General features: G+C 61.6%; 1 protein-coding gene across 1 annotated transcript in view; it reads left to right on the top strand.

Annotated features, from left to right (window-relative positions):
• The window catches only part of JAKMIP3 (Janus kinase and microtubule interacting protein 3), a 92,266-nt gene that overhangs the window by 61,454 nt on the left and 6,600 nt on the right, over positions 1-24,212 (top strand). Inside the window, exons 4-20 of the mRNA XM_024762174.1 lie at positions 3,341-3,556; positions 4,991-5,110; positions 5,656-5,802; positions 6,035-6,166; positions 7,361-7,396; positions 8,214-8,273; positions 9,420-9,548; positions 10,200-10,328; positions 11,242-11,325; positions 12,807-12,869; positions 14,606-14,704; positions 15,485-15,583; positions 15,670-15,723; positions 18,574-18,639; positions 19,426-19,494; positions 19,583-19,660; positions 22,761-22,964. Of these exons, the coding sequence (XP_024617942.1) occupies positions 3,341-3,556; positions 4,991-5,110; positions 5,656-5,802; positions 6,035-6,166; positions 7,361-7,396; positions 8,214-8,273; positions 9,420-9,548; positions 10,200-10,328; positions 11,242-11,325; positions 12,807-12,869; positions 14,606-14,704; positions 15,485-15,583; positions 15,670-15,723; positions 18,574-18,639; positions 19,426-19,494; positions 19,583-19,660; positions 22,761-22,964 (1,785 nt within the window). The remainder of the gene's footprint in view (positions 1-3,340; positions 3,557-4,990; positions 5,111-5,655; positions 5,803-6,034; positions 6,167-7,360; positions 7,397-8,213; positions 8,274-9,419; positions 9,549-10,199; positions 10,329-11,241; positions 11,326-12,806; positions 12,870-14,605; positions 14,705-15,484; positions 15,584-15,669; positions 15,724-18,573; positions 18,640-19,425; positions 19,495-19,582; positions 19,661-22,760; positions 22,965-24,212) is intronic.

Here is a 24,212-nt window from a genome sequence, read left to right as displayed (position 1 = left end):
GGGTTGCAGCCGAGTGAAGGCCAGCCCGGGGCCTTCTGCAGCCCAGGCACAAGGCCGCAGCGCAGGGGCCGTGGGCAGCCCGACCGGGAAGCCAAGGAGCGTGCAGGGAGGTCCGCGCCTCTGCGTCCTCGTGTGGCCGGCGCCCCGAGCGAAGGGCACCCTGCCGACAGTGCTGCTTGTAGCGAGCCTGGGGCCTGAATTCCCTGCACCCTGGGGGACGGGAGCCCCGCCTGTAGACGGGTCTCGCTGGCAGCCCAGCCCGGGGAGGAAGGGAGGGGACCTCAACAAGGGGCAGCCACTTTGCAAAGAACACAACAACTCCCAAGTGGCCCAAAGCAGGAGGCTCCCCTGCAGCATCGTGGTCAGTCCGGCTGGTGTTCGGGGCCTGGCCCCTGCCCACTTGTCCCAGCTCTTCCAGCCCTTGTCCTGTGGCTCCAGCCAGTTTGGGGTCTTCTGAGTGTGGCTCACAGGGTCTGAAGGGGAGGCTGTAGCCATGTCAGAGAGGCCAGCAGGCGGCGGGCTGGCCCTGGTGAGGTGTGAGGCTGAGGGCCCCCGCAGGGCCAGGCGCGGGCACGAGAAGGATGGCTGGGCCGGCCAGCGGGGAAGGGCCGGGGAGCTGTGGAGAGTTAGGTCCCTGCTTTGACCCCGGGACCCTGGGTGCTGGCCGGGGCTGTGGCACCCCCTGAGGGCAGAGAGCTCTCAAGGAGAAGCTTCCTGGAGGGTGGGGATGCGGCGGCCGGCAGGCACGCCCAGACAGAGACAGGGAGGCCCGGAGCCGGGTGGGCTGCAGGGCTGCAGGAAGGGCTCGGGGCTCAGAGGTTTTTCTCACCGCGGGGCTCGGCTTGGAACGCCCGGGGGTTTCAGGAGGTGACTGCAGGATTGGGGCCTCCCTGCCGAGGCCCAGGCCTGTGGTTTTTAGGGATCCCTGGATCTTATAGAAAGGAAGTCTGGAGCCCCAGGAGGCTCTGGAGCTACCTCGTTAGCCGTGCCCAGCTGCACAGCGACCCTGGAGAGACTCGGTCCCGGGGCGGGGGGCGCTCCTGACCAAATTTTCACCCTGTCAGCGTGGAAGGGAAGGAGGTGGTTCGCTCTGACTTCCTCTGTGAGCTCAGGTGCGTCCCCGTCGTCCCAGCCGCGCCTGGCTGGTGACACACTCTAAGGACTGGGCTGCAGCAGGCGGGGAGGGGGTGTGACTCTGGGCCCCAGGAGCAGCTTCGGGCACGTTCATGCTGCGTCGTTGTGGAATCGGGGGATGTCTGCCGATCATTCGCTAAAATACGAGCTCAGGTGGTTATTAAAAATTCTATAAAACCGAAGAAGTACAGGCAGCTCCAATTTCACCTTTCTCATAAAAACCTATGGTGTGTGGTGCTACCTGCCCCCAGTTGTCTGGACAGCTCGTTAGAGTGGTTAAAGCCGTGCAGAGACTGCTGGGAGGGGGCGTGGATTCTTCACGGCGCTGCTTGCAGGTCAGGAGAGCAGCCCAGCTTCCCCGCGGCCGCCCGCCGAGGCTTCCCTGGCCATCCCGTTACCCGGGTTTGAATGTGCTCCCCGAGCTGGAAGCAGCCCCCTGAGTGAGGTGGGGGCCCCGTGCATCCGACAGAGCGTGTCTCCCCTCGGCTGGGCGTGCCCATGGTGCACACGCACCTCCTTCACGGACGGACCTCTGTGTCTAAAGCAGCGGGACCGGGAGATGCAGGAATGTGCCCTTGGCTGAGACCCTTGGCATGTCGGGCGCAATGAGACGCTGAGTGCGAGGCCCCTGGGATCTTAGCGGAGTTTCCATCTTCAGAAATCAGATACCCCCTCGGTGGGGTGGAAGCAGCGGCACGCATTTCCTTGGTGAGCAGATCTCGGAGCTCTACCTCAGGGTTGACCGGCTAACGTGGCCACGTTACGTGGCACGTACAGTGACTTCCCTGGGAGGTTGGCTCCCTGGTCCAAACGACCTGCTTAAACAGCTGATTTAGGTGGGAGAGTGGAGACTTGTTCTCACCTTTCCTGATGACGGAAAAGTGATGTTTCTAAAGAGTCTGTGTGACTGTAAATGTGAGACCAGAGAACATAGCTGCTTCTTAATATGACTTTATTTTCACCGGCCTCTTTGTTTCCACTAACTGAATGGGTTGCCTCTTTCCACTTTGCTGTGTGCTCCAGGCAATGGGAGTTTAGCAATTAAGGATTTCTTCTCTTCTGTTCAGTGCGTCGCTGGCCTGTGAATTCTGTGATCTGGGCTGATTAGACATCTCTACTCTTTGTTCCAAGCTGACCTCAGCAGACGACTGATTTATTAACTTACTCAAACCTTAAACAGTAAAAAAAGCAGCAGGATATCCTACCCTGCTCTGCTGTTTGAAATATGTTTTAAAGCGAGGCTTCTTGTCAATCTGGTGCCATTTGTAATGACACCCCCAGCACCCGAGCCCGTCTGTCTAAAGAATGGGCCGCACGGGGCCCGTTACGCCTGGCCCTCCCCAGGGCAGTGGCCTGCGCTTTGGTCAGGGCCGCCCCGGTGGCAGCTAGGAGGGGCCCAGAGGCCAGGAGCAGCTGTGTCTGGAAGGGCTGGCAGCTATCAGGAGGTTGACACTTTAGGGAGAGTGTGCAGGGCTTCAGACCCCTCACAGCCACCAGACTCCCTGGGCACCCTGTCCTCCCGTCTGGAGCCTGCTTGTCCAGGGGCCCCCCGCCCCAAGCCTTAGCCCAGAGGAAGCTGAATTAAAAATGTGGCTTTGCCTGCGAGCAGTCAGGCAGCGCCCCTGCTTTCTACCCACACCTTGGAGCCAAGGGAGGACACGCACGTTGGCCCTACACACCGTCCAGCCTTCCCAAGCCAGGCGCCCACAGAGCAGCGGGAAAGAGGCCGAAAGGGCTTTTGGGCCCACGGCTCCTACTTCTGTGTTCACAGCCTGCCCGTTTTAACACAGACCTTGCTCATCCTACTGACGGGGTACAGGAAACAGGGTGCCCCTATTCTGCCTGACGTGCAACAGAAGGCAGAGGGTAGAGGTGGCCTCTCCAGACCCTGCCGGACAAGGGGTCCCCGCAGGCCAGCCTGGGAGAGGGGAGTCCTGCCAGGACCCCGGGGAGGCTGGGGAGGGGTGTGTGGTGGAGACGTCCGGGGAGACGTCCTCGGCTCCCCCAGCTCGGTGTGAGCTGGGGAGTCACGTGAGGCCTGGGCGGCGGGGCACGGCTCGCGGTCCAGGGCCACTTGCTTTGCTTCGGGTCTGCTGCTGCCGGTGCCCCTCCTGACGCTTGTGCGAGAGCCACTCCACCTGTTTCTATGGTAACTGCAGATCTGTACCCTGCCTGCGTGTGTGATTGTGTTCTGTTCTCCTTGTAGATGGAGGAGATAAAATTTAAAGACAGAGCAGTCTTCGTGCTGGAGAGAGAGTTAGGGGTTCAAGCCGGGCATGCTCAGAGACTTCAGCTCCAGAAAGAGGCTCTAGATGAGCAGCTGTCCCAGGTCAAAGAGACCGATCGGCACCTGGGCAGCCCCAGACGGGAGCTTCCTCACGCAAGCGGTGCAGGAGACGCCTCAGACCACTCGGGAAGCCCTGTAAGCACCTCCCATGCTTGGCCCGGCGACCCAGAGTCACAGACACGACTGCCCGTGGCTCGTGGCCCCACGGGCAGCTCCCTGGGGAGTCCAGAGCCCAAGCCCTCCTGCCCTGGCGACACCGACCGTGTCTGCAGCCCGCAAGCCAGAGGGACCCTCAGCTTCGCTGGCTTGCCTGAGAGGGCCCAGAGACTCCCGTCTCTTCCCTTCCTTGTGACGTAGCACAGCACAAGCCCTCCTGTGGCCCCTCCCACGGGCCCTGCCCGAGGCGTCAGGCTTAGCTGCACCTACCTCGGCTGCCGGGCCCCAGGCCGCGAAGGGTCCCTGCCCTCGCTGGCGGGAGCTGCGGCTGGGCCGCTCCATCACCGCGCGCACGTGGGCTTTGCCTCGCGGCCCAGGGCGGCCCTCTGCTCGCCCCCCTCTGGCTGTGAGCCTCCCGCAGTGGCTTCTGCCACTCCTGTCACCAGTCGCCCGCCGCTCTCCGCATCCCATGCCGCTTTTGCTCCTTGGGCTGCATGGCAGCAGTGCAGGGGCTGGGACACCATCCGTCTCCTCTCGGCCGCTCCTGATTCAGAGGCCTCTGAGGGGTTCCGGGAATCCGGGAGGGAGTCTAAATTCCACGGACCCTCGATGCGGTCCTTCCAGGTCTGCCCCCTCGCCTCTCCTGCACCTGCTGAATGAGGAACCGTTCCTCAGTCCTTCCTGGACACGTGTCTGTTTGCTTGGAGGACAGAACCGCGTTTGAGCCGAGCCAGCCCTAGGACAGTGACATTTCGAGAATAGAGCACAGACATTTTATAATCTTATTATAAGTGGTTTAACTGGATCAAAACCAGCTCCTGCTCTGGCGTTCGATAGCTTCCGTTAACTCCAGGGAAATTCCGAAGCCAGATCAAAATGTTTTCTTTGATCTTTCCATCAAGTTCTAGTGGTTCCCGAAGTGACCTTTTAGAAACTAAATTGGAGGGACCACTTTTCTTGGGAAACCCCCTTCTGAAGGTCTAAGTGGAACACCTTTTCCTGGGCTCACGTTATAACACGAGGAAAATTATGCCCTGACTGCAGTGCAGGGCAGGCCCCCCTCCTGAAAGCTGCAGCCGGCAGTGGCCACATGAAGCGTGGTGCTGGTTTCCGGGGTTTTCTCGGTGTCACGCAAACCTGCGGCGTCTGCATCGGCATGCCCTGGCCCCCACACCTGGATACTTCTGGACATACCTGCTCCTACATCCTGTCCCCAGCGTACAGTTTGCTGTGCCCACGGTGCTCGAAGCAGCGGTTGCCGGCCCCCGGTAGGGTCCACACCCACCCCCAGCTGTTCGGAATCACGGGCGAGCATGACGCAGAAGTGCCTTGGTTTCTGTGGTGTGTTGAGATTTGCAATGGTTTTTGCGTCTGTGTCTAGGAACAGTTATTTGCAGTTGATTTTTGTTTTAGGAACAGCAGTTGGATGAAAAGGATGCTCGGCGTTTCCAACTTAAGATTGCGGAGCTGAGCGCGATCATCCGGAAACTCGAGGACCGCAATGCCCTGCTGTCGGAGGAGAGGAACGAGCTGGTGCGTGGCAGTGGGGCCTCTGGATTCTGTGGGCTTGTGGCTGCTGTGCAGGGGGAGCTGAGGCATCCTCTTCCAAAATTCCCTGCGGAAAGGAGGAATGAGGGTGACGGGTGGGCCTTGCGTCCAGGCTCCTTGGCTGTTTCCAATAAAACTTTATTAACAAAATCAGGTGGGAGGCCAGATGCAGGCCTCAGGAGCTGGCTGGCTGACCCCTGCCCTGCGTCACAGTATCCTCAGTTCCGCGTGTGATCGGGAACATGTGAGGACCTCGCCCTTCAGCGGCGCCCTCACCATTAGTCCTTATGGCCATGGAAATTCCCCAGTGACCCGTGCTGCCGGGGTGGGAGCTCCCCAAGGGGCCCCGAAGGGTCACGAGCCGGGCTGCTTCCCGCAGCTCTTACGGGCTGAATAGAGCGCGGGCCCGAGGCTGCCGCCCTTTGTGGAAGCTGAGGCTTACTCTGCTCACTTTACCGCCTCTGTTTGGAGACTGCTGGTTCTCTGCACGCTTGTAAAAATCACTCTGTATGATTTATTTTGTCTTTCAGTTGAAGCGTCTAAGGGAAGCTGAAAGTCAGTACAAGCCGTTGCTGGACAGAAACAGACGCCTGACTCGGAAAAACGAAGATCTGTCCCACGCTTTACGTCGGATGGAGAACAAGTTAAAATTTATCACCCAGGAGAACATAGAGATGGTAAGGGGCCTCGCTCCCGTGTAACCAGCCTCTCCTACACGAGGTTTGGTAACAAGATCAAGCCTTTGGTCTCACGGGCATTTGTGGGACCAGGAGCTCGCCGGCAAGGAGGCCGTCCACCCACAGCCCACGGGTGGCTGGTGACAGGGCTGCTGGGACGCAGCAGCCGCCCTTCACCAGTCGGGCCCCCTCAGCCCACATGTCGCATCGTGTGGTCTGGTTGGTTTTTCAGAGACAGCGAGCTGGCATCCTAAGGAGACCCAGTTCCTTAAACGACCTGGACCAGAGCCAGGACGAAAGAGAGGTTGACTTCCTGAAGCTGCAGATCCTGGAGCAGCAACACCTCATAGACGAGCTCTCCAAGGTGACCGCTGTGCACCGCCCCGCCCGCCCGCCAGCCGCGCTCCTGTCCCCTCCCCTCCCCGCTCTGCTGCCCACAGGGCACCCTGCGCCTGGGGCTGGGAGGGGCCTGCTGGAGATGCGGGACACCCTCCCGCAGGGTCGGCTCTAGGCGCTCCCCCGCCCCCTCCACTGAAGCCCTCTGCTTCCCTCCCCCCTCGGGACTGCGACCTCAAGAGCAGCAGCAGGGCCTGTGTTGGCCCCGGGCCTCTCACAGCACTGGCGGTGGGATCCAAAGTCAGGGCGCTGGCGGGGCCGCGCTCCCGCAGACGGTGTCGGGGAGGACGGGTCTTTGGCCGCCGGCCACACCCCTCTGACCTCAGCTGTCTTCCTGGGGCCTTTCCCCTCTTCTCTGGACACCCACCCACCCTAATCCAGGATGGTCTCCTCTCAAGGTCCGTGACATAATCACTCCGCAAAGACCCTGTTTCCAAATAAGGCCGCAGTCCCAGGCCTGGGGCTTGGGGTGTGGGGATATCTCTCCAGGGGGCCCCACCCTCCATCTACGTAGCCCTCCCCCTGTGGCCAGCCCCGGCACAGCTCTTCCAGTCCTTCCACGGACCCTCCTGCAGTTAACCCTCATCAGGGCATCTTCTGCGTCTTTTTGGGACCCTGACTGACTGACTCCACGGTCAGATCAGAACAAGCTGCTTTGGTCGTTCTGTGCCCTGGGCGGGGGCAGGGGGAGGGAAGCAGAGGGGACAGCGGTGCTCTGTGTCCTGTCGCAGGCATGGCGCAGGGCCAGGGAGCGCTGGTCTGTCTTGCTTCCGTGACTGAAATCACCTCCGAAGTAACTGAGATGGGTCGGGGCATCTTCCCACCCCGTGGGCAAGATGGGGTCTCACCACCCAGCCTTCCCTGACAGGGCCTGAGGTCAGAGCTCTTGCCCCTTCGGTGACCAGTGGCCGTCACCCCCACAATAAGAATGCACGAGGGGAGGAGGACAGACACCGCATCCTGAGCAGTCGCAGACGCACACTCACCCTGAGCCCCTGCAGGGTCCCGGGCGCCCCTGGGGGCACCAGCTTAGGGAGGGAGGAAGGGCCAGGGCCGGGTAAGACCCTCCCTCTCAGGGCAGGGGGTGGGCGAGAGCAGTGGGCTTCTGGGGGCCTGCGGGGCTCGGGGGCTCCCACGTCTCCACGCGCCTTCTCTCTTCCAGACGCTGGAGACGGCCGGCTACGTGAAGAGCATGTTGGTAAGTGCCACTCAGCGTCCTCTCCTGCATCTCGTCCCACTTCCTGGGCCTTTGTCCCCAGAGCCCTCCTGTGCCAGTGGCTCCTCCCCACCCGGATAGGAGCATCCACCCCCTCCCCGGGTGGGTTTTATGATCACAGCACCGCTTGCCCAGAGGCTTTGCCGTGGGACTGAGAACGCCCACCCAGCAGGGTCACGCAGGGAAACGGCCAACGCCCCAGTTGGCTTTTGGCAACGCCTCATCCAGAGCTGGCTCCCCCTCCAGCCCTGGGACACTCACCCCGCCATGGGTTTCTCCACCCCCGCATGGACCCCAGTCTGGGCCTGGCTGGCTTCCTCATGGCCCCATAAATGCAGCCTAGCTCCCTGGAGAGAACAGGGCCACTGGTCTCACGTGTTAGCGAGGTCTGCCTCCACCGTGTGAATGCCACCCTGTGGACATCTGCCCTGGGAGAGCGGAGAGGGGCTGGGCCCTCCGTCTTTCTCGAATTTCCATTTATGTGTGTGTCACTCTAACCCCTGCCCCGCAGGGCCCCAATCCCAGACAGCGGAGGAAGCTCCAGACGTGAGCTCAGAGACACCCAAACCTGCCGTTCCTATTCCAGCCCGAGCTGCAAAGATGGTCCATCCAAACCCTCAGAGCAGACTGCCCTGAGCAGACCTCACTGCAGTGTCTTTGTGATGATGCAGGCGATAGACCAGCCTCAAGGTCACCCTCGGTCCATTCAGATGACGACTCGGAAATATTAACCTGTGTATTTAAAACTGACAGAGCTGTTCAACTACTCAAAAAAATCTCCTCAACTGGTTTTTTGCAGGAGCGTGATAAGCTTTTAAGATATCGGAAACAAAGAAAGAAGATGGCAAAACTCCCCAAGGTAAACGAGTACATGAAACGTGTATTTTAAAAAGCCACTTAATAGGAATGAACCTCTTCCTTTAGATATGAAAAGAAAATGGTTTTCTTATTTCTAAAAATTGTTCTTATGAAATAACCAAAACAGGACCCAAAGTAAGTATTCCCCTTATATATATATATTTTTTTTAAATTTATTTATTTATTCATTTATTTTCGGCTGTGTTGGGTCTTCGTTGCTGCGCGTGGGCTTTCTCTAGTTCCAGCGAGTGGGGGCTACTCTTCGTTGCGGTGCGTGGGCTTCTCGTTACGGTGGTTTCTCTTGTTGAGGAGCACGGGCTCTAGGCGTGCGGGTTTCAGTAGTTGTGGCACGCAGGCTTGGAAGTTATGGCTCACGGGGTCTAGAGTGCAGGCTCAGTAGTTGTGGCGCACGGACTTAGCTGCTCCGTGGCATGTGGGATCTTCCCGGACCAGGGCTTGAACCCGTGTCCCCTGCATTGGCAGGCGGATTCTTAACCACTGCGCCACCAGGGAAGCCCTCTCTTTATGTTTTAAATTTAAACACCGAACCTTGTTTCCTTTAAATTTCCAAGAGAAGATGCGAATTCACCACAGTAATGAGGAGGAGAAGGTAGCTGTGACACGCTCCCCGCCTGGGCCAGGGCCGCGGGCGGCAGCGCCTGGGTCTCTCCCAGGCAGACCAGCGCCCCTGCGCCCCTAGGGAATTTGAAGACTTGGGAGAGTTTCTTTCCTGCACAATCCTTTTTGATAAACCTGAGATTTTTTTTTTTTCTGAGATTTTTATTAAAGGAGATTTGGGAGACATTCCCAAAGGACCTAACTTGTGTCCTGCTTTTTACAAAATGTGTGGGGTTTTTTTTTGGTTTGGTTTTGGAACAACCAACGGTGATCCCCATACAGGCTGTTAGAGATTCCTTAGGCACAAATATGGGCTTGTCTGCCCCCTAGAAAGGCCGCTAGGAGGGCCATGTCCCACTCTGCTGTCCGCCAGCCCGGATGGTGGCCCCCTTGGCCCAAGGTTGGGCGGCCCGAGCGGCCCGAGCAGTGCGGGGCGTGGGCGGTCCAGGATGGAGCCCGGAGTGCGCTTGGGGGCGCCCAGGCAGCTGGTCTGGGTTTGGATTAAAACACCGTCCCTTTTGGTCAGAAGCCGGTTGTCGTGGAGACCTTCTTTGGATACGATGAAGAGGCTTCCCTGGAATCTGACGGTTCTTCCATCTCTTATCAAACGGACAGGACAGACCAGACCCCGTGTACCCCAGACGACGACCTGGAGGAGGTACCCTCCCGCGGCAGCTTCTGGACAGGCCCAGCGGGCGGCGCAGAGGCAGGCAGGGTCGGGGTCAGGCGACTGCTCCCCGGAGGCGGCCCTCACTGGCTGTAACCCTCAGTAACCCACGGTTTTGTGCAGCGGGAAACACCTCCCCTGGCAGATCCTGGCGGATGGCCCCACGACCATGAACCCGCTTAGAGATCCAGGACAGGGTAGCATAGCTGCCGCCAGTGAGGACGGGCCTGGGGGAGCTTGGGCCCGTTAGGGTTCCCGTCCGGTTACTCCTGGACATGGCTTGCTCTCCTCTGAAGGCCAGCAGCCCCCCGCCTTCTCCCTGGGGCAGCAAGTGACATCCCAGCCAGGGGGAGGCAGCAGGGGTGACTGTGCAGGAAGGGAGCCTGGAAGGTGAGACCTCAGCTTTAAGCCTTTCACAAGGCCCAGGTCCCTTCCCCACACGCTCTGGCAGAGCGGAGCCTCAGGGCAGCCTGGTCAGGAATGCAGGGTCCCTGGCTCAGGACAGCCTGGCTGGCAGGTGGGCCCCAGCCGAGCCCTGGCCTCGGATCAGCCGGCTCGGCCTTTCATCCCAGGGCTCAGGGCCTGCCTCTCGGGTCCCCGGTAGAGGCCCGGCTAACGCTGTGTCTCCGTGCGCCCCTCCAGGGCCTGGCCAAGGAGGAGACGGAGCTGAGGTTCCGGCAGCTGACTATGGAGTACCAGGCCCTGCAGCGGGCCTATGCGTTGCTGCAGGAGCAGGTCGGAGGGACGCTGGACGCAGAGCGAGAAGTTAAGGTCTAACTGACGTCCACGCCACCATGTTCCAGCTCCCACTGGGCTGCCCCGCTTGACCCCCGCCTTGGCAGGGACCCTCGCACCTTCCAGGCCCGGCCCTTCTCTCCCGCCGTCACGGTCGGGCCTGGTGACGCTCACCCAGGCGACCCACACGCGGTTGTTTGGGAAGCAGCTCTGGCGGTCGCTCGGCGGCAGGTGGGCCCGGGCCAGGGCGGGGTCCGAGTGGAGTGGAGGCACCCTCACACCCTGTGTCCCGATGGCCCAAACGCTCTCATCCGTTTGCCCTGGAAGCTGTTCCCAGGGCAGCCGGGGCACCCATCACGATAAAGTGCCCTGTGGCCTGGACCCTGTGAGAGCAGATTAACTCGAGGGAAGGGGGCTCAGACCCCCTAGAAGCCAGCTGGTGCTGGGTGGTGGGCTTTCACGCAGCAGGGCGCCGGGGGCTGGTCTTCTAAAGGAGGTCGGGCTCTGGGGAAGAAAGTGAAAGCGAAGTGCGGAAAAGGAGGCGAGCCCAGGGCGGGCAGAGCGCGGGGAGGGGAGGGAAGGTGCCCAGGGGCTGTGCCTGGTACATCGCTCAGCAGCCCCTCTGCGTGTGTCCTGGTCATTATTGTCCAATGACTAAAGCAGACCCTTCCAGCCCGCACCCAGCAGCTCAATCCTCCTTCATCCTGTAAACGAGGATTCTCCCTAATAATCCCTTCAAATGAATCTATAGATCATCCCCCGTAATCTCAGCGAGGTCTCGTGCTTCAGCTAAGCCTCCACGTTTCCCCTTTACTCCAGAGCGGTCCTTGCCAAGGGGCTGCTCTCCACTGGTTGAACCAAAAGGCAGACAGTCCCCTTAAAGTCCCGTCCAAGTGGGCGCGTCTGGCTTTTAGAGAAAATTTGATGTATGTCTCCTCCCATCCTACAGACCCGTGAGCAGCTACAGGCGGACGTGCAGAGGGCGCAGACGCGGATCGAAGACCTGGAGAAGGCCCTGGCAGAGCAGGGGCAGGTGAGCACAGGGGCCTGGGTCCCCGGGAGGCTGGGGTGGTGGCCTGGCCCCCGGGCTGCAGTGCCCCGGCGATGAGGGTGGCAGTCTGTGGGTGTGTCTGTCGGCGAGAACTATTCATCTGCGCGCTGAAGACTGGCGCCACAGCTCCCCTTACTGCCTATGCATCACACCTCAGTAAAAGATTTAAAAGCGGAAAGAATGCATACATAAAGGAATTCCACAGCAAGCCTCAAACAAGGCAGGGATCATCCTGGCTGTCCGTACACGCCTCTCTGGGCTTCATCAGAGATCCTGTCCGTCTCTTAGCTCAAGGCCTGCATTTCAGGTCCCAGGGCTTTGTCGGTCACTCCCCTCAGCGCTGGGCTCTTCAAATCCCAGGGGAGGGCCTCCGTCCCACGGGGCCTGAGCCTCCCTCTGCCCTGCTGGATGCTGCAGCCCCAGGTGGACCTCCAGGACGGGCTGGAGGACGTCCAGTGGGGCTGGGAGGGTCTGGGTGGGAGAGGCCAAGTGCCGTGCAGACCCACGGAGGGCCTGATGTGTTAACTGCTGGGGAGACGGCCGGACAGACGGACAGGGCAAGGACGTGAGCCACTGCCTGGCCAAATTGCCATCTTCGCCTGAGCGCGTGAGGCCCCGAGTCCAGTGCTGAAGCACACAGGACCGGCCCACATCCCCACTCCTCGGGCCCTGAGCCCCCGGGCTGCGCTCGGCCTGAGCGAGCTGCACTCCGGAGCTGTGCGCACAGCGCCACGACCCAGACCCGGAGGCGTCATTCCTGGACCCCGTCTGATGTTGCCGCCGAGCGTCTTGCGCCCAAGAAGCACAGTAGCCGAGGGGCTGGGAAGCGAGAAGAGGAGGGGAGGAAGCCGGTGCTTTCGTTGCGGAAACGAGTCCTTCAAACTTGCAAAGAACTTCACAGAGGACTCTGCTGAGAAGAAATTTGGGCCCGAGTTCAGTGTCTGGACACCTCACTTTGTGACCAAATGCCGGTGGTGGAGGTTCCTCCAGGGCCTGGAGCTGGAACCGGGGGTCGAGGACACCAGGCCTCCCCCAAGGCCTGACCCAGGGCAGCCCAGAAGGCATCCACACGGGCCCCACCAGAGCTCAGAGCCTGCCTCGGGCCCCGAGTCCCCAGGTGTGAAGTGGGAGGGACCCCCACCCTGGCACCTGCCCTCTCCCCACCGGCCCGAGCCCCCTGGCTCCCGCTGGCTGTGTGTCTGGGTCCCCCAGACGTGCGACGTCCACATGGGCACCTGGCCTGGGCTTGCGCGAGCCTGGGTGCCATCCACTTCTATCCGGGACCCTCCAAGGAAACGGGTGAAACCCTGGGTTTTCATCAGCTGTGGGGCAGAAGCTACCACTCCCCGGTTACTTCGGCAGCTGGGTGTTGAGTCTTTTCGTCACATCCCCTGTCTGCTGAATTGTGATTTCAATCGTGGTTCCACCCTGCGGTGTATTTATTTCTCCACTTTGATTCCAAGGACATGAAGTGGATTGAAGAGAAGCAAGCGCTGTATCGGAGAAACCAAGAGCTCGTAGAAAAGGTACGCCCCTGCCAGGCCGCGTCTGAGAGTCTGACTGCTTCCCGAAAAGAGCAGGAATTCCCTTGCGCTCAGGGGTTTGCGGGGTCCCCGCGGTGCTGGGCGGTGGGGAGACGGCAGAGGTTCCCCAGCGGAGCCCCAGCCGGGCCTTCTGTGCTTCTCACTCCCATGGGGCTGCCCCCCCGACCCACCCCTCCTGGGACAGGCGGCCTGGAAGGAGGCACCTAGGGTCCCGCCAGCCCCGTGTCGATAGCGACTTCTCGATTCTTGTTTTCTTGCCTGATGGGTTCTGTGGTTGGTGACGGTTAGAAAACCTTTGTGGGCAGTTCATGGCCGTCCCCAGAGGAATGGGCCCAGGACGGCTGGAGCCAGTCACGTGGAACGAGGTGGGAGGGGGCGGTGGCTGCACGTCCAGAGGCAGGAGGGCCAGTGGGGCCTCACTGCTCGCTCTGGCAGCCCCCTCGTCACCCTGTCCTGGTGAGGGTGCTCTTGGTGACCCGTCCCCACCAGCAGCTGTCCTTGTCCACAGGCAGAGGGCGGGCGGGGGCAGCACCTTCTACGGCAGGCACAGCCCTTCTAGAAAAGAGCCGGGCGGGCCACAGCTCGCGAGCCTGAGGGCACCGAACCAGGCCCACGGGCAGAGGCCGGTCCTGCCCCACCCGAAGCCATCAGGCCCACACGGCGCAGTGCTTTGGGTGACATTCATACCTTAAATGCTGAGCTACACCCACCTGCTTGTCGTGGACCCTCTGCACACGTCTTAGGTCAGCACAGTTGTTTCCGTGATGCTCTCAGGCTCACATAAACACCTGTGCACCTAGATGCTTGTGTGTACACGGAACGACCGCATACTTAAATGTGCCCGCGCACGTGCTCACGTAGTAGCCTGTGTGCACCTTTAAACACTCGTGTGTACATCACCTACATGTACGCTTGAAGCAGGCACACTCAAATGTTCACGAGCACACACACACACTCGTGCGCTTGTCACCTGCACACGTAACACCACACGCACACTGGAACACTCACGTGTGCGCTTAAAACCTGTGCGTTCGTCTGGCACGGTGCCCATGGCCCGTGGGTGCATCCCGGCTGTCCCAGCCGTGCAGAGTGACACACAGTGCAGTGGGAAGCCCCAGCCCCCGAGGGCACCAGCTAACTCCGAGGGCACTGATGCTCCTGGATCCACCGGGACCCATTCCGAGCCGCAGAGCAGGCCCCTCGGCCCCCAAGTTCAACGCGGGCGGACGGACCGAGTTGACGGTGCCCATGGTGGACGCGAGACCACTGAGGACATGTGCCACGGGCTGCACTGTGCTTACCCCTTGGGAGGCGTGGGCCTCACACACGTCAGTTCTGGAGGGGGGCCAGGCAGCCACGGCACACAGCCCCGCCTTCGGACAGCAGTGTTCCTGAGGCTCTGGGCCAGCCTGGGCTCCAAGGGCCGCTGTCCTGGCCGCGGTGAGGGGCGGGCAGCGTGGCGACAGCTTACGCCTCTGCCCGCGGTGGCCCTTCTCTTCCTCATCGCTGCTCAGATGGCCCCCCGCCCTGTGTCCCCCGCCCACCCGCTGCCGGTTTAGCCCAGGAGGGGACTCACCTGGTCTCACCAGGGCGGCCCCCCGCGGACTGAGGCCGGAGTGAGGGCTCTGGGCCGAGGACCTGGGCCAGGCGGCCGTCCGGGAAGCTGAGAGCTGGCCTCACGTGAGACTCCAGGGCCTCACACGTCTTTTGTTTTACAGATTAAACAAATGGAGACAGAAGAGGCTCGGTTAAAGCATGAGGTCCAGGATGCGAAGGACCAAAACGAGCTGCTGGAGTTCCGGATCCTGGAGCTGGAGGTGCGGGGTCAGGGTGGGGTCAGAGAGCTGTCACCCCGAGCTGGTACCATCGAGGGCTGCGAGTCCAGCCCTGTCACTCAGAGGAAACAGATGCAAAACGAAACAAAAGTGTCCGCACGCAGCTCTGGAGCCTCCCTTGCTCCTGGTCCCTCGTGGCCCCGGCTGGCAGGCATGGCCACCCTCTCCTACGATGCCACCGCCCAGCTTCGCTTGGGGCGTCTGTGCACCGGCATTTCCGCCTGTCTGGTTTCCCGGCGTCCACGCACGCCTGCAGTGTGGGGAGGGGGCCCCCACGAGTCCAGAGGGAGCTGCCCCTCAGGGTCCTCCCGTCCGCCTCCCGGGGGCAGGAGGGCTGTGTGGCCACTCCGTGCGTGTCGCCCCGTGGCCCCAGGGTTCGTGCGTGTGGTCCTGGGTGAGGACGGTGGCGGCCCCTCCAGCCACTGTCCCCTGTCCTCGGGGTCACTGAGGTCAGGCCCGTGCGGGACACTGCTCCCGGTCCCCTGGGACTCAGATCAGCTCGTCGGCCTCTCAGCAGGCGGGGGCCGCTCCCAAGGGCCTCCCCGTGGGTGGCTGGGAGGCCCCTGCCCCCCTCAGTGTCCACACAGGGCCTGGGCAGGAGGAGGGATTGGCCTCTGCTGTGGCAGCCGGGGCTTCGTCTTCACAGAGACCACGCTGACCGTGTTGGGTGGACTTGGTGTCTTCACCGTGTCCCCGGGCGGCCCAGCACTGCCCTCCAGGAGGGAGGGGATGCCCGTGCCCAGACTTCCGCTCTCTGTCTAGGAGAGGGAGAGGAAGTCGCCGGCCATCAACTTCCACCATACCCACTTCGTGGACGGGAAGAGCCCCCTGCAGGCGTACTGCGAGGCCGAAGGCGTGATGGTAACGCCCGCCCCTGCCCTCACACCCCTCAGCCCCACGGCCGCCTGGCCGGCGCTCCCTCCCAGCAGCCTGTCCCCCTCCTCTAGGACATCCTGGTCTCGGAGCTGATGAAGAAGCTGGACCTCCTGGGGGACAACGCCGTAAGTGTAGGTCGCTCTCCTGACTTGTGCATGCCTCCCCGTGCCCAGCGCCCTGCACGGTCCAGGGGCCCCTGTGAGTCCCGCTGTGGCCCCACCGCAGCCCACACCCTCCCAGGCGTTTAGGAGAAAGGTCGTTCTTTCTGACACTGTTCCCACACGGGAGTTCGGGGCCTCTGCTCTCACACCTGCCTCTCGCAGCAGAGGTGCTTCTGGCCCCGTGTTCCCAGTTTCTGGAATCCCTCTCAGTCTGTAAGCTCTTCCATATTCTTGGTGGGGGTGGGGGCTGTGGGTCCTTAGCGTGCCTTAGACACCTCAAACTCAGGGCTTCCCGTTTACTTAGTTTGGGAGGAGGGGCAGAGCCTATATAAATAATCCCCGAATCTCACTTAGGGCAGAGTTCCAATTTCTACAGCAAACTCCTCAAAAGAGTACTAACTGCTGAATGGGCAGAGTGACTGCATCCCTTCACGCCACCCTCCATCCTCCATCCTCTGTCCATCCATTCTCCATTCACCCTCCATCCATCATCCTGTACTTGTTGAGCCCCTGCCCAGTGCGGGGGGGATCAACTGTGCTGGAAGAGGGCCCCAATCCACACCCCAGAATGTTTCCGCCACAAGGTATCCTGACAAGTGTACAGTCTACAGCTGGTCCTAAAGCACCTTGGGCTTCACGTCCTGGTAACTGCTCTCAAGAAAGATCAAGGCGCTAAGTCAAATTGGTGCACTCCGTGCAGTAGGTGGAGGAGAAAAACACATGCAAACACACACACACACACACACACTTCTCACAACGCATACCAAAACCCAGGCGCTCATGCACATCCTTGGGGCCAGTTCTTCCCAGCAGCTTCAAGGTGTTCAGGGCCCTGTATTGACAGGAATCCCTCCTCTCCCCACCTGCCCTTGACTTGGGAAGCAGTGAGGGTGGGGAGCGGGGGGAAGCAGCTCCCAGCAGGGAGGCTCTCCTGGCTGCATTGCCCACCCCCTGACCCTGCCACTAGTCAGACCCCTGGCTCCGCCTCGGCCGCAGGTAGCAGAGGTGCTGGTCCACAGCAGGGATGGCGTTGTCACGATGTGCTCCGGGGTTCAGCCTGAGTATCAGCCCCCATCATGGGCTCTGGGAACCTTTCAGTTCCCAGCTGGAGAGACCGAAGCCCCAGAGGGCACCCACCCAGGTCACGGAGCTGCGGTACTGGCCAGCTAGGACGAGCCCAGGTCTGCCTAGTTCTGTTCGGGACCCCTCCCAGCCCAAGAGCACCAGTGCACATGACGGCCCTGGAGCCATCACATGGCCTCAGAGGCGGGGGCAGAGGACACACTGCCGGTCTTACGTGTGGGTGACCTCTAGAGACCCTTGACAGTTTCTGAAGGACCATGGGGGCGACCCTTAGGTCTGTCGTGCGCACATAGACACACTTCAGGCAGATGACAGGGATAGCCTGGCCCCCTCCCCTTCTTAGCCAGGGCACGCTGAAGCTGTGGCCACTGTCTCCAGGCTGCTTCCCAGAAGGCTGCAGCCTCCCAGCTGGCCACGGGGCACCTGAGCCCCAGGCCTCGGTTTCCCCAGGAGTCAGGGTCCTTGGAGTGGAGCAGAGGGGCCGGCAGGGGGCAGAATGGACCCCTGTCCTCCCTGGTGGGCCATCTGCTCACTGCTGCTGCACCTGGGCCGCAGCGGGGACAGGGCACCCAGGGAAGGCTGCGAGGGTGGAGGAGACAGCACATTGCCAAGGCCATGGTCACCTCCAGGAGGGAGTAGCTGGAGCCCAGCCAGGCTGCCCGCCAAGTGGAACATCGCGGGCCCTTCAGCCTGGCCTGACCACGTCGAGGCAGCTTCCGTCAGTCACCCGGAAGCCCCCCGCAGCCCCCCACACTCCCCATCCCGGCCATTAGGCCCAGCCCTTCCTCGAGAGGAGGGTGGGGACAGCCTGGCAGTGTCCCCGGAAGCCAGAGGGATGAGGGGCGCCTGGCCCCGGCACCACACCGAGTCGGGCTGCAGCATGCCTGAGGACGGAGCCTGCCTCCGTCCCAGCAGCTGGCCGCCGACCCCCACCTGTGCCTACTGCTGCCGGGGTAGGGGGTGGTGAGAGACCCCTGCCCCTGGGGAGCTCACGCTGCGGAGGGAGCAGGCGGGAGGTCTTTCGGAGCGGGTGGCCCTGAATCAGGGAGGTTCTGGGGTGGGGGGGGGCCGCCCTCAGCTCAGCGACCCTAGTGGGCTCCTCCCTGCCTGTCTCTGCTCCCCTGACCCCTGTTGGCTGTCCCACAGGTGGGCCCAGCAGTGGGGACACAGCCCAGCTGCCTCCCCCCTGGTGCTGTTGCAGGTGGCACATCCTCTGAGGATGCCCCCTGGCCCCAAAGCCAGAGTCACCCTGCCCAGAAGGACCACCCAGGCGGGCCCTTTGGGGCGAGGCATGAATAAAACATGCAGAAAAAAGGCAAAACGGCAGGGATGGGAACCACTTCATAGCCATGAGTGTTTGCTCTTTGCTTCACATTCGCAAGTGGTGCTGTAATAATTCAGCCCGCCTGTGCGGAGAGCCGGCTTTAAATAAAAACCCAACAGAGAACCGGGAAGCCTGGCTGCTCGTCCCGTCACCCACTGTCCCATTCTGCCTCACTGGCTACGTTAGACGTGGTCACCAGCAGTGAGAGGACCAGAGGGAGCAAGACGGAGAGTCACCCCAGAGCTGGCAGGACCAAGAGGAAAGAGGATCAAAGACTCCCGGGAGGGCCTTTTAGTGAAAGCGACATTTAGCTGTGATCCCAGCTCCCTTGTGCCCATCCGTCACTCAGCCTGGCCACCCAGAAGGCACTTCCCCTGACCATGCGTGAATTCTGCTTTTGGGTGCAGAATCTGACCAATGAGGAGCAGGTGGTCGTCATACAAGCCAGGACAGTCCTGACCTTGGCCGAAAAGGTAACAGTGCCTGTGGACGCTGTCGGGACGGGGCCGGGCTTCCCGAAGCCTCCCTTTCTGGCTCGGCACACAGAAGACGCTCACCCTGGGAGGAGGGCTACCGGGAGGTGGGGTTGGGGTCCACAGATCCCGTTTGCCTCGGGAGGTCTGGCACACGCACAGGTCAGCCAGCACCGCTACGCGTGTCTGCAAGTGACAGATTCAGCCAGACCTCTCCCCAAGGCCACTCTGCCTCCACCTCCCCCCAGAGGCCGGGAGGTATGGTGGGTCTGTAAATCGGCAGCATCTGTCTCACCTGCCGGGACCCTCCTCCGGGGTCGCCCAGCCCTCCCGGGCTCCCCACCCTCCAGCCTCTCTGCTCCCACGGGCCGCCAGCCTGCGCCCGGTCCCACCCCCGCAGCCAGAACCCACGGGCCTGCTGGCAGCACCCCCTCCCAGCGGCCCCCAGCAGGGCGGGCAGGGGTGTCCAGCAAATGGGAGCTCAGGGGCCAGCACCCCGGGAGAACGGGCCGCCTAACGTCCCTCCTCTCCCGGCGCTGGGGGGCAGACTCCCCGGGCACGAGGCGGGGCTGCGCGGGGGCACCCGGGCCTGGCCCGCATGCCGGGCACACGGAGCCCATGACGCCAGCCCAGCCCTGACTCCCACGAAGGCTGAGCCCGCCCCTCCTGGAGGAAGACTGGGAAGGGCAGGGAGGGCCAGGCCCCCAGGCTGTCTCCCCGGGGCTCGGGGAGGTGGGCTTCGACCTCCCGGGGTGGGGTACCTGAGCACCTTCCGTTTGTGTCCAGTGGCTGCAGCAGATCGAAGAGACGGAGTCGGCCCTGCAGCGGAAGATGGTGGACCTGGAGAGCGAGAAGGTTCGTGTGCACCTGGCCACGTGGGCCCGCGGCCCCGCGCTCCAGGTCGGCTGCGCCAGGCCCAGACACGGGTCCTCTTGCGTTTCAGGAGCTGTTCAGTAAACAGAAGGGCTACCTGGACGAGGAGCTGGACTACAGAAAGCAGTGCTTGGACCAAGCTCACAAGGTAAGAGAAGTACAGCTGCCGGAACCCCCAGGGGCGGCGGATTTGGGGTAGAAACGGGGAAGGTTGTTCCCACGGCCAGCATGGTGTCTCGGGGGCCACGTGGCCTCGGACCTGCCTGGGAAGATCCTGCGCCCAGTGTGACCAGCGTGGGGTCACTCTTCGCATTTCTCCCGCCGGACACCCCTCGCCCGGCGAGCTCCGAGGACGCCTTGCTGCTCCGTCAGCACCCCTTGGCCCTGGGAATGCAGGCACACGAGCAGAAGTCAAGTGGGTATTTGAAGTGAGCTGAGAAATAGAATTCATTGAAACAATGCATTTACAGATGAGGTGAACACAGCTGAATGTCAGTCAGTCCATCATCCCGCCCGCAACCCCCGCTTCTGTCCATCTGCACCAACCAGTGCACACGTGCCCTTTGTACGTGCCTGCCCCATGGGAAACCATTTCCCCCCTGAGAAGCCTGAAGGGACGTCCCCGTGTGCGGTTAACCCCGACATCAGTGCCGAAAAGATGGGTCCCGGAGATGACATCAGGGAGACGGCTTTGTGACACACGGACGCAGGAACACACACGCACCCGCGTGCCGCAGGAAACGTCGCCCCGGGACCGTGGAGGGTGCTCCCGCACACAGGGCCGAGGGATGCTGTCAGGGCCCCCGGTGATGCTGGGTCCACTCCCGGTCTGATGACTGTCAGGGCTACTCCCCGCGTGATACTGTTTGGGGGCCCCCTTCCTCCAATTCCGGCAGGAAGGCTGCACGTTTTGCTCTCCCTCCCTGGTTTTCTTGACTCCATAGTTAGGCCTGTACTTCCTGCTGGATAATTAGCCATTTTATCTGCCATTCACAAAGCCCTGTGCAGGAGGGAGGCACCTCCGCCTTGGGATGACCTGGCGGGGGTGGACACAGGCCTGTGGGAACCTGCTGGGTTTCACACCCTCCTTGCTCTGTGAGCACAGGAGCCACGGCTGGGTTTTGAAGGGGAAGGGTGGTCCCCGCGTGGCTGAGGGCCATCTAGGGCAGCTGGGAGCAGAGGCCTGGCCATTCACAGATGAGGACGCGCACTGGGACGAGGCTGTGCACACAGAGCCGGCATCCGGTGGCCCGTCGCTCAAGGTCATGCGTGCAGGGAAGGTCAGAACATCTCCATCTCCTGCCAGTCTTGGGGTGAAGCCATCGTGATGCTAATTCTAAGCCCCACACTCAGCTGCGTTTATTTTTGTGTGTGTGTGGTACGCGGGCCTCTCGCTGTCGTGGCCTCTCCCGCTGTGGAGCACAGGCTCCGGACGCGCCGGCTCAGCGGCCATGGCTCATGGGCCCAGCCACTCCGTGGCACGTGGGATCCTCCCGGACCGGGGCACGAACCCACGTCCCCTGCATCGGCAGGGGGACTCTCAACCACTGCGCCACCAGGGAAGCCCTCAGCTGCCTTTATTTTAAAGCTGGAGCGTATGTTAAACACACTAAGGTCTTTTGCTCTAGGAAGTGGCAGCCGATGTGCTGTGTGAGCTGGCAGTGACAGCTGGGGACGGTTTATTTTGTAGCCGTCAGGAACAATAACACATAAGCGAGGAACAAAGGTCCCCCCCCCGCCATTTCCTAAAATGTCTACTCAGCCAAAAGGACTTTCCATAGTCATTTTGCCTGAAGAAGGAGAAACATTCATTTCTGAAGAGGTTACATTTTTGATGGGAAGATGGGAAGAATATAGCTTTTTCAAAGATTGTATCTGTGAAATTTCCTGAGGAACAAGCTTTAAAAGTGCTCCAGATCCAAGTGCTAAGTCACTAGGAATTTATAACAAGGTCTGTGTTTTGGCGGCTGGGTGGCAGCAAAGGGATGACACTGCATGCGTGTCTGGGGACCAGCGGAATGGCCGGCTCTCCACGTTGGAGCCCTGGCGGGGCAACGCGAGGGCCCTGGGCTGGAGCCCCCCTGGAGTCTGAACCCCGCTCCCCACCAGCAGGGCCCTGTGCAGGTCGTCCAGCCCGGCAGTCATCAGCCTGCCTCAGTGCCCTCACCCGTGAGCCGGGCCTAACAAGAGCACCTGCTTCCTGGAAGGGGCGGGACTGAAGGGCTTCATGGAGGTGAAGCCCTAAGCCGGTACAGGCACCCACGGGCACCCACGGGCGTGGGCATCCTTAGGGCTATCATTTGGGACAGAGGAGGGGAGGGGCTGGGAGGCGGGCAGAGACCGGACACGTGGGGCCTCATGTGCAGGCAGCAGGGAGGGAGGCAGACAGACAGACAGACAGACAGGGAGAGAGAAGGGGAGGAGAGGTGGGGCAGGTGTATGTCTCACAGTCTGGAGGCCAGAAGCCTGACACCAAGGTGCTGGCGGGGCCACATCTGTCTGAAGCTCCAGGGGAGGCCCTCCTGCCTCTTCCAGCTCCTGGGGGCCCAGGTGTTCCCGGGCTTGTGGCTGAGTCACCCCAATCTCTGCCCTGTGGTCACATGGCTTCCCCGCATCTTCCGTGACTGTCTCCAAGTTGCCCTCTTCTTCCAAGGCCACGAGTCAGTGGACTGAGGCCCCCAATCCAGTCTGACCTCACCTGCACTGGGTGGCATCTGCCTATTTCCACATGATCTGCATTCACAGGTGCTGGGGGTTAGGGCTTGATGTTTCTTTGCGGACATGAGTCACCCCACAGGCAGCACTGGGGACCGCAGAGCTGACGGCCTGGCCCCCTCGGCACTACTGCAGACAAACCCTGTGAGCACTGCCCTCCTTCCTTCTTAGCGACTCAGGAGCCCAGGGTTTGGCGAAGCTTGTGAGCAAAGGAAGAAGCCTTTGTTGTTCTTTCCTCAAGGGACACCCGCCCGGCCCACTGCCCCTCTGGCCCTCATCCGACTCTGGCCTCGAACTCTGCTGACCTCGATGTCCCCAATGTTTCACTGCACGTTAAACATCGCGTGGAAGGGAATGTTCTTGAAATAATCACTCCCGGACTGCTTCCAGCCTCCAGAACATCATTTAACTGGTCCAGGTGGAAGCAGTCCCCTCTGTGGGCTGGCCTGGTGGCGGCATGACCCCAGGGCGGGGTGCCCCAGGCCGTCCCCAGGGGAGGAGGCAAGGACTGACGTGTCCCCTCCCGCCCCCAGCACATCCTGGAGCTGGAAGCCATGCTGTACGACGTCCTGCAGCAGGAAGCTGGGGCCAAAGTGGCAGAAATGCTGCCGGAGGAGGAGCGCGAGAAGCTCAGGGTGGCGGTGGAGCAGTGGAAGCGCCAGGTCATGAGCGAGCTGCGCGAGCGGGACGCCCAGATCCTGCGGGAGCGCATGGAGCTGCTGCAGCTGGCGCAGCAGGTGTGCAGCGGGGGCGCCGCGGGCGCACGACCTCCGGGCGGAGCAGGGCTTCCCATGCCTGGCCCTCTGATGGCCGCACCTCCGGTGACAGTACCCTCCCGTGGCCGCACCCCCCAAGGCCATGCCCCCAGTGGCCACGCCCCAAAGGTCATACCCTCCTGTGGCCACGCCCAAAGGTCATGCCCTCCCCGTGGCCACGCCCCCATATCCCTGCCCTCCAATGATCATGCCCCCAAGGCCAGGGCCTTCCACTGGCCGTGCCCCCCCCCATGGCCATGCTCTCCAGTGGCCGTGCCCATGGGGGACCCTCCTGCCGGACTGCCTGTCCCTCCAGACCAGCCTCCTGGGCCATCCCACCCAGGCCTCTGGGTGGCACAGCCCCCCTCCTGGGTCCCCCCCACTCTGGGTCTCTTCCGTGGTTCCTCCCTCAGTGGCAAGATCCCAGTGAAGGTGTCATCTGGGGAGCAGCGGCTCATGGGCTAGGGACTTGGGGACCTTCTCTTGGCCTACAGGCACTTGGGGCCCTCAGGCCGATCTGGCCAGTTCATTTCCAACTGGGGGTGAGGGATCCTGGTGGACTAGACAGGCTTGGTGTGTAAGACATGCCTCAGCCCCAATGTGTGTGCTGGCGTGGCCTTTGTGGCTGTGTTCCGTGTTCAGACACACTAGTGAATCCGGGTTTACTGTGAATGTCAGAGGGCTAATGTCTGACCAGAGCATTGGTCAGCTCCCAGGACTCTCGCTGCCAGATCTGGGGTGGTCAGTGTGAGGACTGCCGCCTGCAGCCCCTCACTCCCATCAGACGGGCTCTGATCAGAGCTCAGCTGCGTCCAGGCTCCAGGCCAGGCATCCAGGTCCGGCGTGGGCACACACGTGTCCATCTGCCCGGCATTGTTCACCAAAGTGAAGACTAGGGTTTCCAAACTTGAGGTCAGCCTTGCCAGGAGAGTCCTCCCCGTGACTGACTTTGTGACCCTTCTGGCTGCTCCTCTCACTGCCGTAACGGCGTTTTGGAAGGACTGTGAATTGGGCCCTTACCATTTCCTTGGGCTTCTAGCATCATGGTTTATGACCTGGAGATGTAGGAGGTGGGAGGGTGTCATTCCCGTCACAGGGAGCGTGGCCGAGGGGAAAGCTGTCCTCTTCGCTCTTGCTGTTGCAAAGAGCAGACCGAGGGAGGCTGTGTCTGTAACAGAACCTGAGGCAGGCACACTGGCTCTCCTCCCAAAGCCGAGGCTCCTAAAAGTC

The sequence above is a fragment of the Neophocaena asiaeorientalis genome, unplaced genomic scaffold (genome assembly GCF_003031525.2).
Source record: "Neophocaena asiaeorientalis asiaeorientalis breed wild unplaced genomic scaffold, Neophocaena_asiaeorientalis_V1.1 scaffold356, whole genome shotgun sequence".
NCBI classification, from domain to species: Eukaryota; Metazoa; Chordata; class Mammalia; order Artiodactyla; family Phocoenidae; genus Neophocaena; species Neophocaena asiaeorientalis.
Note: the sequence above shows the minus strand (reverse complement) of the source record. Positions and strands in the feature narration are given on the sequence as shown.